General features: G+C 37.6%; 1 protein-coding gene across 2 annotated transcripts; it reads left to right on the top strand.

The window, feature by feature from the left end:
* The first annotated feature begins 3,315 nt into the window (after window positions 1-3,315).
* LOC110373655 (macrophage migration inhibitory factor) lies at window positions 3,316-12,093 on the top strand. 2 transcript variants are annotated; one of them, XM_064040419.1, is made up of 4 exons: window positions 3,316-3,551; window positions 4,470-4,642; window positions 10,202-10,282; window positions 10,680-11,570. In XM_064040419.1, the coding sequence occupies exons 1-3, from the start codon at window positions 3,444-3,446 to the stop codon at window positions 10,278-10,280; spliced, it is 360 nt and encodes a 119-aa protein (XP_063896489.1). In that variant the 5' UTR covers window positions 3,316-3,443; the 3' UTR covers window positions 10,281-10,282; window positions 10,680-11,570. The 2 variants fall into 2 exon arrangements, with proteins under 2 accessions (XP_063896489.1, XP_021186658.1); XM_021330983.3 differs by lacking the exons at window positions 10,202-10,282; window positions 10,680-11,570 and adding an exon at window positions 11,942-12,093.
* Window positions 12,094-12,158: the final 65 nt, after the last annotated feature.

Raw genomic sequence — 12,158 nt, 5'->3', positions numbered from 1 at the left:
ATGTGCATGAATTGTGCTGCACCATAGACGGAGCAGCGTATCCTTGCCCCCGCCCGCCTGCACTTAATAACTTTAGGAATGAACCTAACTGTTATCGATAAAACAAATCGATATTTTCTATTGATTTAAAAATGTATACAGGAATGAATTTTATCCAGTGCGCAAACTTTGTCAACTTATACTTAAATAAGTTTTATAGATACGTATATTTTTAATACGGCCAAAAGCCAAAGAGAGACGGCCCCCCAAAATCAAATGGCATCTGTTGGGGAAGGCTGAGTTGGCCCGGGAATTTAGAAAAGTAGTGGTTGATAAGATGATTGAAATGGGAGAAATGAATGAAAAGAATGTGAATGAATGCTGGAGTGGAATGGCGACGTGTATAAGGAAAGCGGCAAGAAGCATTCTAGGAGAATCAAAAGGGAATGGAGTGATAGAGAAGGAAACTTGGTGGTGGGTGGAAGAAGTGCAGAGTGTATTAAAAGAAAAGAAGATGAAATTCAAGGAATGGCAGCGGACGGAAGACAATGATGATAGTGAAAAGCACGAAAAGGCTGAATATGATGAAGAAAAAAAAGATTGTGGCTGTTTCAAGGGCAAAAGCGCACGAGGATATGACTCTAGATAGCCCAGCTGGTCAAAATGACTTTTACCGATTGGTTAAATCTAGGGAGAAAATGACAAGAGATGTATGCCAGATAAGGTGTGTAAAGAATGGAGACGGAACGGTCCTTTCGAATGATGTGGAGATTAAAGGTAGGTGGAAGGAATATTTTGAAAGACTGATGAATGAAGAAAATGAGTGGAGCGGTGTGCTCCATCATAAAGCGGTGAACGAGGGCCTTGTAAGAAATGTATGTGAGGATGAGGTCAGATTAGCAGTGAATGGAATGAAAAATGGAAAAGCGATAGGGCCAGATGGAATACCAGTGGAAGTGTGGAAATTATTAAAGATGGATGGATGGAAATGGCTGGCTTTATTCTTCAATAAGTTGTTGCAAGAGGAAACTATACCAGACGAGTGGTGCAATAGTTTCCTGGTGCCCATTTTTAAGAACAAGGGTGATGTGTTGAATTGCAACAACTATAGAGGAATAAAGCTAATGTCACATAGTATGAAAGTGTGGGAGAAAGTTATTGAAAGGAGGCTGAGAGAAGAGAGTGATATCGCACGAAATCAATTCGGTTTTATGCCTGGTCGGAGTACAACGGACGCTATATTCTGTATTCGCCAATTGTGCGAAAAGTACAGGGTGCACACAAAACTTGCATATGGTGTTCGTTGACCTCGAGAAGGCATATGACCGGGTGCCTCGTGAGGTTTTGTGGTGGGCCCTTGAGGAGAAAGGTATACCAGGGAAGTATGTGCAGTTGATCCGAGCGATGTACGGCAGATGCCGTACAGAAGTCCGGTCCGCAGCGGGCACTACCACCAGCTTCAGTGTAGGTGTTGGCTTACATCAGGGGTCGGCCCTCAGCCCGTATCTCTTCCTGCTTGTAATGGACGCGCTTACGGCAGATATACGGGAGGAGGCACCCTGGTGTATGCTTTTCGCCGATGACATTGTTCTGGTGGGGGAGAGTGGGCCAGAGGTCCAGAGTAGACTGGAGGCATGGCGGCTGAGACTGGAGACAGTGGGTTTAAAGGTGAGCAGGAGTAAAACCGAATACCTTCATTGTGATTTTGGCGGTATTTCGGGACCCATGACCATAACCCTAGCCGGCATGCCCTACCAGTTTGCTCCGACTTCCGGTACCTTGGTTCACTCGTCCAAAGTGACGGTGAGGTGAACAGGGACGTTACGCATCGGATCAATACTGGATGGATGAAGTGGCGACAGGTAACTAGCGCTATTTGTGACCCGCGGATGCCCCTCAAACTGAAGGGCAAAATTTACAAATCCGTCATTAGACCTGTCGTACTGTATGGATCGGAGTGTTGGGCATTGAAAAAGAGGGACGAGAAGAGAGTGCATGTAACAGAAATGAGAATGCTGAGATGGATGTGTGGTGTTACAAGAATGGATAAAGTGAGGAATGATTACATTAGAGGAAGTCTGAAAGTAGCGCCAGTTACAGAAAAGATGAGAAGTAGAAGATTGTCGTGGTATGGACATGTAATGAGGAGGGATGATACGCATGCAACAAAGTGTGTGCTAAGTATGAATGTAGATGGATGGAGAGGAAGAGGAAGACCTAAGAAAAGATGGATGGATTGCCTGAAAGATGATATGAATAGGAAGGGAGTGAGTGTCAGTATGACGAGTGACAGGGGAAAATGGAAGAAAATGACATATTGCGCCGACCCCAAGTAATATTTGGGAACAGGGCAGGAGAAAGAAAGAAGATACGTATATTTTTATTTTGCCGTGTTTTAGTACAAAAAAGTAAAGTTATTGATATCGAATGATGTTTATTTTGCTACCGATTGTACGGTCACAGTCGTCACAGTAGGCACGGGGTGGCAACGCGAAACCTTTTTACTGACGCGAGCTCTACTCGGCGCGCGTAAGAATTGTTAGTATCCATATTTTGCTGATTTTAGGGCGGACAAAAGACTGAAAAAAAATTTTTTACTGATGATGCAGATATGTTCTGTTAATGATTCCGGACCACCAGTTTTTTTTTGTGCACAGCTTAAAATTAATTCCTGTATTGTGTTTGATTAGTAGATATTTTATGTTTTTTTATCTATAACTCATTTAAAATGAGACGCTTTCTTGAATGTGTGTATGTGGGGAACTTTATTATCGTGATATACATATAAAAAGCTGTAAAGCACGGTTTTGTGATCCGGTCAGACATCGTTAATTTTGGTGCCAATTTCCACACAATGGATTGAGAGGTGTGTAAACCAAATAGGAATGTAGGGACCTCCATCATATACATGTGTACGGGGAAATGGGTCTTTGCCCAGCAATGGGACGATTCAGTCTAGAAAAATAGATAGTTTAATATGCATGTAACATTACTTGAAGATTTTATTCGATGTAATCATTCTATTTTTAATTTCATCGATATTACGAGCACAACACTGGCGATGAATTACCGGAATTCACCACCCATAGACAATAAAAGCTTATCCGTGTTATCTCATGTCACGTGTGATTTAACTAACACTAACGTCAACTCAAATTTATTATAAGTTAATTAACAATCCAGTCAATATAACAAATAAGTATTACTTTTTGCTTTCCATACGAATTTATTTTTGCAATAATAAATACTACTCTAGCGCCATCTTTGGAGCATAAATCAAAACCATTGACATTTAGTTCTATGACTTTGTTTGACATTGAGCCGGCCGGATTTCATTTTCATTAATTCATTTCAGTCAGACGGAACGGAAACACATTTTCGCAATCTGCTGATCCCACTGCATAGAATCTACTTTTGATTCTCAATAGTCTAGTCGTGCTCAAGTTACTGAGTAAATATTCAATATGCCGCACTTTAGAATTGAAACAAATGTGGCAAGGAACAAAATTCCTCAAGATTTTGTTTTGAAAGCTGTGCCGGTGTTGGCAAAGGCTCTTGGAAAACCTGAACAGGTATTTAAATATTTAATAATTGCCCATTTTATCTTATGTTTTACTTGAATACCCTAAGACGACCCACTGGTCCACGACCCACTGACCAATTAAAGGAGCAAAAACATATTGCAAGTCATATTCAGACATGAGAATGTACTTTCTTATTAGTAAATAACTATATATCCCATTTATAAAACTGAAAATAAAACAAAATTATGTGATTACAGTATGAAAATATCATTTAAAATACTTCAGGTGATGAATATTTTGTCTTCTCCATGAATAATGAATTTAATTGGAAGCCCTGTTATACAAATAGAATAGAATAAAATAGAAAGCTTATTTATTCAAGTAACATGACTCATAATGTTAGTAAAAGAATAAGAAGATTAACAGAACATTTGGTCAGTGGGTCGTCTTTATAGGGTTTTTAAGATGTTGAATGAAAGAAAAGAAAGTCTTATCACTGTACATCTATCAATAATAATTAATATTGTTATTGTTCTCAATGTTATTGCACCCAATATCTAGTTGTTTAATCTTTAACTGTTCAGATAAAGAAATAATTAGAAAAAAAAATATTTTTGAATTAAATTATCATCTGCCTAGTCTTTTCCCAACTATGTTGGGGCTGGCAGTAAGTATGCAACAATATAAAATAAAAGAAAATTAAAATTAGTGTGACTTCACACTGAACCACATTATTTAATCTCAAAAAAATTGTTGATATATGATGGATATTGATATATGATGGAATGGATAATTGATGACAAAATTAAGTATTTTCATGAAAAAAATTATCAATATAAAATTGGGTTTGATTTCACAGAAAACAAATCAACTTTATTATCACATCATTCTGTTTCGTAACCCAGAGCTAGCAAAAAAAGATTGATTCTGACAAAAATATTTTTTTTATTATGTCTGATTTCACAGTATTGCGTGGTGTCTGTAATCCCGGACGTTCCAATGAGCTTTGGTGGCACCACAGACCCCTGTGCTATTGCCAACCTCATGTCAATCGGGGCACTTGGTGTGGAACAAAACAAGAAACATGCTAAAGTACTCTTCGAGCTGGTTGAACAGGAGCTCGGAGTCAAGAGTGATAGGTAAATATAATATTTGTTGAGTAAGGTATGGGCAAGTGATGAGATGGTGTGAAACGCTTTCTACAAAGAGCGTTTTAAGTATGAATGTGGAAGTATGGAGAGGCAGAGGTAGACAGAGGGAAAGATTGATTGATTGATTGCCTGAAAGAAGACATGAATAAGAAGGGAGTGGGTGTTAGTATGATGTATGGAGTCTGGAGTGACGAATGGAAGAAAAACACATATTGTGCAGACCCCAAATGATTTGGGAACAGTAAGATTAGGAAGAAGAAGTTGGTAAAGTCTGGTTTGTAAAAGAAACTGTCAGTTTTGCATATTTTTTTTTATTTTGCTTTGCCTTCTGCCCGGTTGCCAATTCGTTTTTGGGGTTGGTGCAGCATGTTTTGTCCTTCCAAACTCTTTTATCCGCTGTCGAATTCTTAACACTAAATCGTAACATTCTTCCTAGTATTTACGTTTATATCGAATAATAAGTTAAGCAGCAAGTAAAAGCAGTAGGTCTATCTGCTAAATGTGATTAGTTTGCTTAGTTTTGAGATTAATTGGTCTGTTTCGAAATATCTTTGGCCAGTTGTCAATTGGTTATAAGGAGGGCAACTACATAAAGTAGTTTATTCAGGGCCAGAGTGAAATCGTGGGAAACAGCCTGCTTTACAATTAAAATAAATACTATATTCATTGTGAGTCAGACATACGAAGTATGCTTATATCCATGACTGTACCTACGTTTTAAATTAAACCATTGAGTACCATTTGTTTAGCTATTAACACCTGTGAATCGAGGCGCAGCAATTTCAATAGCGCTCACTCCGGAATTGAAAGAATAACAGACAGACAGACGGAATGTAGGTGTATGTCTTATATACTTAGATTATATCATGGAGAACAAAATGACTAGCGGAGGTGCCATAACCATGCGGGAGAAGAGGAACGTTACTGTTATCGCCCTTATAAGCCTTCTTTAGACCAGAGAATTTTTTGTAATACCATAAATCGTTGACAGATGTCTCAAAGAACCCGAACGCTTCGTTAGTTCACTGGTAAATGATCGTTTTGGTCATGCCCAGCGTACAAATTCGACGTAGAAGAAGGCGTCTGACTTACCTGCATTATAGCATATCCGCTCATATTTGCTTACTCCGTGGAATATACGCTTTTTATAAAACTGACGAGATTTTTAGTGTGAATCTCATAAAAAAGTTATTGTAATCGAAGAAGTTAGAAATAAAGTAATATTGTTTTGAACCAGCTTCCGCACACTGACAGATTTTTTTAATCGATTCAGTAGTTCTAGAGATTGGCGCGTTCAAACAAACTATGTATTCAGCTTAATAATATTAAAACCTATTTAATTCTTGTATAGGCTTGTTTCCTCATCTGATATACTCTTGGAAGGCTTATGTATTATGAGATACCTACTGAAACAAGTCAAATTCCATGGACAAGTAGGTAAATCCGTGAGAAGCAGCTAGTTTAATACATAGCTTCAGAATTTCAAACGTAGTATTTTTATAAACAAATATCTTAAAGTCTATAGTTAATGGTTAAGAGAGAGATCATCACACGCCATTGAAAGTTTAAATAACGTGGAAATAACGACTTATTTATCCATGGGAAATGGGGTCGTGTTTGTATTCAAATTATTTCAAATACCGAGGCATCGCGTTGTTAAGTAAATCCTTACTAAATAATGTGAAATTAACTCTGTCTGTCTGTTATAATAACTACCTCCAGAACTCTGTGTTATGGAGTCGTGGTGGCCCATTGGGCAAAAAACCAACCTCTCAAGTATGAGGGTGCGGGTTCGATTCCAGGTCAGGCAAGTACCAATGCAACTTTTCTAAGTTTGTATGTACTTTTTAATATGTATATGATATGATTACTTAAGTCACTCCTCAGTGACAGATTCTCATAGACATTCTGCACTAAGGAACGGCTTAAGTAACCATTAAATGTCTCTGAGTGTGTCCATTAGACACCCATGGCTGTGTTTCGGATGGCACGTTAGACTGTATTGGTTCCGGCTGTCATTGAATATCCTTGGCAGTCGTTAAGGGTAGTCAGAAGCCAGTAAGTCTGACACCAGTCTAACCAAGGGGTATTGGATTGTCCGGTTCGGAGGATGATGCGAACACTGTGTTACGCAGTGCGAGTCCGATAATTATCGGGCTCGCACTGCGTAACACAGTTAACAAACTATAATTTATAGAGTGGGTACTAAAAACGAGGTCCAATCTATGTATAGGTACTCCATTTGAGTAGGGCACTTAACTAAAGGTACACAATCAGAATAGGACTTTTTACACGAATACACATTAAGGTCCACCTACAAAATAACCGTCAGTTTAGTTAAAACAACTGGGTACCATGTATTTTCACGTGCAACGTTTTTAAAAGAAATAACGGTTATGGACGAATAAACTACTGAACAAAAATATTGAAAAAACCCACGAGTTTAGAAGATAGGTGGGAACATTACTTTGCACAAACACACAAACGCACATCTCTCACCCTAAACGCATATACCTGCTCCGTTCCGTCGTGGGTAATAATGATTTAATAACATTTATATAAAATCTTTTGGGCACAATTCCCGCTGATATCGATGCTTAGCGAAGTTTGTTGAAACTTAGTTATAATTCTCCTTATTTATTTGTAAATATTTACTGGTTGTTTATATTTTTTTAAGTAGCTATTCAAATAGAACCGCGGGAAACCAGCAGTCAATAAATAATCTTTGATCTCTGCAGACTCTGCAGTAGGTCTCGCTAGTCGTAAGTTTATAAACACATATTGTTATCTAACAGTCGTATTGTTCTAGACTGTTAGATCAAGAGCCAGCGACCGCCAGACTTGCGTTATTTTATAAAGGCTGAAACTTTGTACCTTACAGCAATTATTTATCTCATACATATAAAAAGTGGTCCGTATATTAATAGGATACGACTGACAAAAAATTAGGTAAAGTATTTTTTTAATATATTTTTCAAGCCACCGTCAGTCAAACTGCGCAGTAGTCTATCGTTCATAGCCACTGCAAGGTAGATGCACACATTTTCAGCCTTTATAAAATAACATAGGTCTGGCGTTTGCTGGCTCTTAGACTATGTGAATAAAGTCAAGAGTACCCTGTTATCGTGCACTCGAGTGTAATAATTACACTTCTGGCGCGATAAGCGGGCTAGATAGCATGCTTGTTTAATTGAATAGGTTTGCACCTAAACGCTTATTAAGTCTGTTAATTGTATTTTCTTTTGTCATTAAGTAATGTTAATTAGAATAAGCTATTAGTTACGGTATTTAGAGAGATTATTTGCAACTTGATTTACTTATAAAAATCAATAATAGAGTCAAATTATGGTATTAATTTCAAATAAGCTATCTAAACATGCAAATAGTTATTAAAAAATAATTGTTCTTAAAAAAAAATTAGCCAAAATGAAAAAAATGGAAAATACCCTCCTAATGGCTACTTTTCCCTCGACTTATGATTTCGTTTTTTTTTTTTTATTTCGGTATCTGTATTGTATTGGTATGTGGGTACTAGTATGTCTTCATATTATGCCGTGTCGGACAATAAACATCCTCTATTCTACACTATATATCTAGGCAATCTACCAGTCAGGCAAGTACCAATGCAACTTTTCTAAGTTTGTATGTACTTTCTAAGTATATCTTAGACAGCATTGGCTGTGTTTCGGATGGCACGTTAAACTGTAGGTCCCGGCTGTCATTGAACATCCTTGGCAGTCGTTACGGGTAGTCAGAAGCCAGTAAGTCTGACACCAGTCTTACCAAGGGGTATCTGGTTGCCCGGGTAACTGGGTTGAGGAGGTCAGATAGGCAGTCGCTTCTTGTAAAGCACTGGTACTCAGCTGAATCCGGTTAGACTGGAAGCCGACCCCAACATGATTGGGAAAAAGGCTCGGAGGATGGATATCTAGGCAATCTGCATAGCAAGGTCTGACTGCATTGAACGCGCCGGACGTAGGTGCGTGTACATTGTCATCTCATATGTCGGGCTATTTTCAATCTAGTATCAGTTGTTAGATGATTTTTAGTGGGACTGACTGTAGATAGTCATAGATTTTGACCACAATAGGAGGACTCTATCGACCAAAAAAGTTTATTTTGTCCATGAACCTAGAAAATAATAGATGAACCATATGTTGTTGGTACATAATTTAATTCATTTCGTACATAATAATTTTAACAACAATTTGCTTAATCTTTATTTCTTTAGTACATATTATAAAGATTTTTTTGTTTGTTTGTACTCGGTTTAAATCTTTACCTACTGTTGAAAAGCTACATTCTTCATGAGTAAACAGGCTATATTTTATCCCGGTACGGGCCGTAGTGCCCCCGGGTGAAACCGCGGGGAAACAGCTAGTTCTAAATTAGTACTGTTAGGATTAGTAGCAGCAGTGGTTAATAAGCAATCATTAATTAATTCATGGTTGACTCATATGATCTTAAGACCTATTGCTACATGGTCCTTTAGTTACTACGCTCATTAGAGGTGGTTCATCATCATCAGCTGCTTAACTACGTTGGGGTCGGCTTCCAGTCTAACCAGATGCAGCTGAGTACCCATGTTTTACAAGGAGCGACTGCCTGTCTGACCTCCTCAACCCAAGAACCCGGGTCACCCAATACCCTTTGATAAGATTATTAATAAAAAGGTGGTCCATGATCACATTATCATAAAGTATTAAAACCTCTTCGTAATATTACCTAAATGTAATGTTTGTTTGAATCGTGAGAAATGAAAGGCGATATGGCTGCCAAGAGTGTTACTTGTGAAATGTGTAAACAAAACTAGCTTGACGTTTTGAAAGACTCCGAAAAGGCGCGTACGCACGTACGAACACGAACATAGCGAACACAAACACCAGACCCGAACATTTGGTTCGTACGTATGGACGGCATATTCGAACACGAACGCAAACATAGTTCGAGTCGAGTTCGCGAACAACCGTCGTGAACTCTATCTTAGTAGCCATGACGGCGCCGTTGGAAGTGGTCGATTGTGAAGTTATTAAAGCGCTTCGAACACCGTCCATACAGAACACACTACAAGGATCGCCGCGAACATGTTTGACGAACAGAGTGTTCGATGTTCGATGGTACGCACGTGCGAACCAAGTTGTTGCATATCATGTAACGCAACAAATTTGTTCGTACGTGCGTACGCGGCTAAAGAGTTCTTTTAGTCTTATTTTAAATTAAAAACATGAGTTTGATTTGATGTCAGATAGGATGGTATGGAAGAAGATATGCTGCGCCAATCACAAATAAATTAATTAGGATAAGGGATGTCGAATACTGTTTTTTTGATTGAGTGTCTGAACCCAAAATTGTTTTTGATGACTCATTTTTGAGAATAGTAGACACTGTTCACCCCGATGGACAAAACCGTTTTCGGCATGAAAAGGGAAGTTCACAACTGCGGACCATAGCTTATTTATAAGCATTTCATGGGCATATTACTAATGTAAAAAACATATCATACAGAATCATATGCATGGGAAGTAATAATAGCAATAATTCTTTCAGGATGTACATAACATTCCAAGATGAGCCCACGGGAAACGTCGGCTTCAAGGGCACCACGTTCCACGCTATTTTCGGATAAACCTACTAGTGATGTAAAATGAAAAAAAACGATTTGTTTTTTTTCACTTCTTTGAAAAAAAACATGAAAAAAAACTTTGCATCGTTGTTTTTTTTCTAAATTTGGTTTTTTTTCTAGCGTAAGTTTTAGTTCAATTTTCAAAATTTCCCTTTCGTTGAGTTAATATCAATGAATGTTGCCAATATTTTTATCAGAAAAGTACCGTAGATTCAAGAATAAACCTAAGACTATCTTGTAATCTTAAGTATTAATCTTTAACGGTAAATGCCCTAATAATTTTAGGGTTATTATGCTCTTGAAAATAACCAGGCCCAGAAAAAAAACAGTTTTTTATCAGGGTTTTTTTTCAAGGTTTTTTTTCACATTAGAAAAAAAACTGTTTTTTTGCAACACTAAAACCTACATACAAATGTATTATTTTTTCTTCTGTAAAGGTCAGACCAGACTAACGTTAATTAAGTGACACTCAGAGTATGTTCAATGACTGTTGTCAAATTACAAAGAAAATAAATGTAAAACCGAATTCAAAAACTTTAAAGTACCACGCTGAAAATCGTATTAAAATCGGTTCAGCCAAACGTGAGGTGATTGCGCACAAACATACATACAGGGCAAACTTAGCACCTCCTTTTATGAAGTTTGTTAAATTCGCAAGTCTGGTCTGGTCTTTATTTTTTAGTTGTAAGAATGTATTATCCTGATTTATTCACATTATAAGTTACTGCCATTATGCCCTGAAAGAGGTTTTAACCAGAACAATATTTATAGTGCCTTTTAAATGGTTAATTTTTCATCGCATGATCAAATCTGGTTCATTTCCATCATCATTTATTAAATGGAGATTTTTTTTATATAACGACGAAAGCAGCAATGTATTTTGCCTCCTAATGTAAGCGTCCACAGGCACGCATCGCATGTATCGGACGCATCGCACTGTCGGACACATCGCACGTAACGGATTTTAGTTTGCCTATAAAAATTCATACAACTGCGTCTAATCATCGTACGGGCCGCTCCTATAGGTAGCTATGCTATAATGCGATTCGTCCGATACGTGCGACGCGGGCCTGTGGACGCTTACCTTTAGTCAATATGTTATACCCATAGTCATATTGCGTATTCCCAGTCATTGGTAAACTTTTTTTATTTTTTTACGTCCTTTCCTATTTTTTTGTTAAGAGCCAAGTTTATGTTGTGAATTTATGGTGTTTTTATTTAAATTATTTTTTAGAAGCGTAAGAGTAATCTGTATTTTTGAGATTTGGGAAAATAAATATTTATGCATTTTAACGTCGCGTAGTTTTTGTTGAAATTCTCCGGTAATTGCTGGGTTTTCCCTTAAACAGATTTGGAATTTTTTCATGGTTTTTCGTAGCAGCAAAAAAAATCATCTATCATTCTATGTTGGGGTTCACATCAGTAATTCAGTACCTACATGAAACATTATCGACTACTAACTGGTTTTGGCCAGGCAACTGCTTTTCCAGAGTGTTGGATAGAGTAGGTATCATTTCAGAAAATATGCCTACGAAACCCATCTATCTTCATTGTACAGTCCATGTTCTAAGACTGCGGTAGGGCTTGGTAACATTTTTTTTTGTTCAGTATCAGATAGAGGGAAGGTATATACCTACTATTTAAAAATTGTTGCTTTGTTGCAGAATGTACATAACTTTCCAAGACAATCCTGTAGGAAATGTTGGATACAAGGGCACGACTTTTCACAGCTTATTTGGGTAACTTCATAAATACAGTGACGAATAAACAATGTTTGCTAGGTTCCTAAGTTTCAATAAAGCGTTTTGCGTATTCATTGTTGTTTTTATTTCTAATACCATACTACTCTAACCACGACGCGACGTGTAGAATAATTTCATC

Source organism: Helicoverpa armigera, chromosome 22 (genome assembly GCF_030705265.1).
Source record: "Helicoverpa armigera isolate CAAS_96S chromosome 22, ASM3070526v1, whole genome shotgun sequence".
Classification (NCBI taxonomy): Eukaryota; Metazoa; Arthropoda; class Insecta; order Lepidoptera; family Noctuidae; genus Helicoverpa; species Helicoverpa armigera.
The sequence above is the reverse complement of the archived record's forward strand: the minus strand, read 5'-3'. Positions and strand labels throughout refer to the sequence as shown.

Coding starts and splice junctions, on each gene's coding strand:
- LOC110373655 (XM_021330983.3), top strand. CDS start 3,444: ATGCCGCACTTTAGAATTGAAACAAATGTGGCAAGGAACAAAATTCCT. Junction 3,552..4,469: donor CTCTTGGAAAACCTGAACAG/GTATTTAAATAT, acceptor CTGATTTCACAG/TATTGCGTGGTGTCTGTAAT. Junction 4,643..11,941: donor CTCGGAGTCAAGAGTGATAG/GTAAATATAATA, acceptor GCTTTGTTGCAG/AATGTACATAACTTTCCAAG.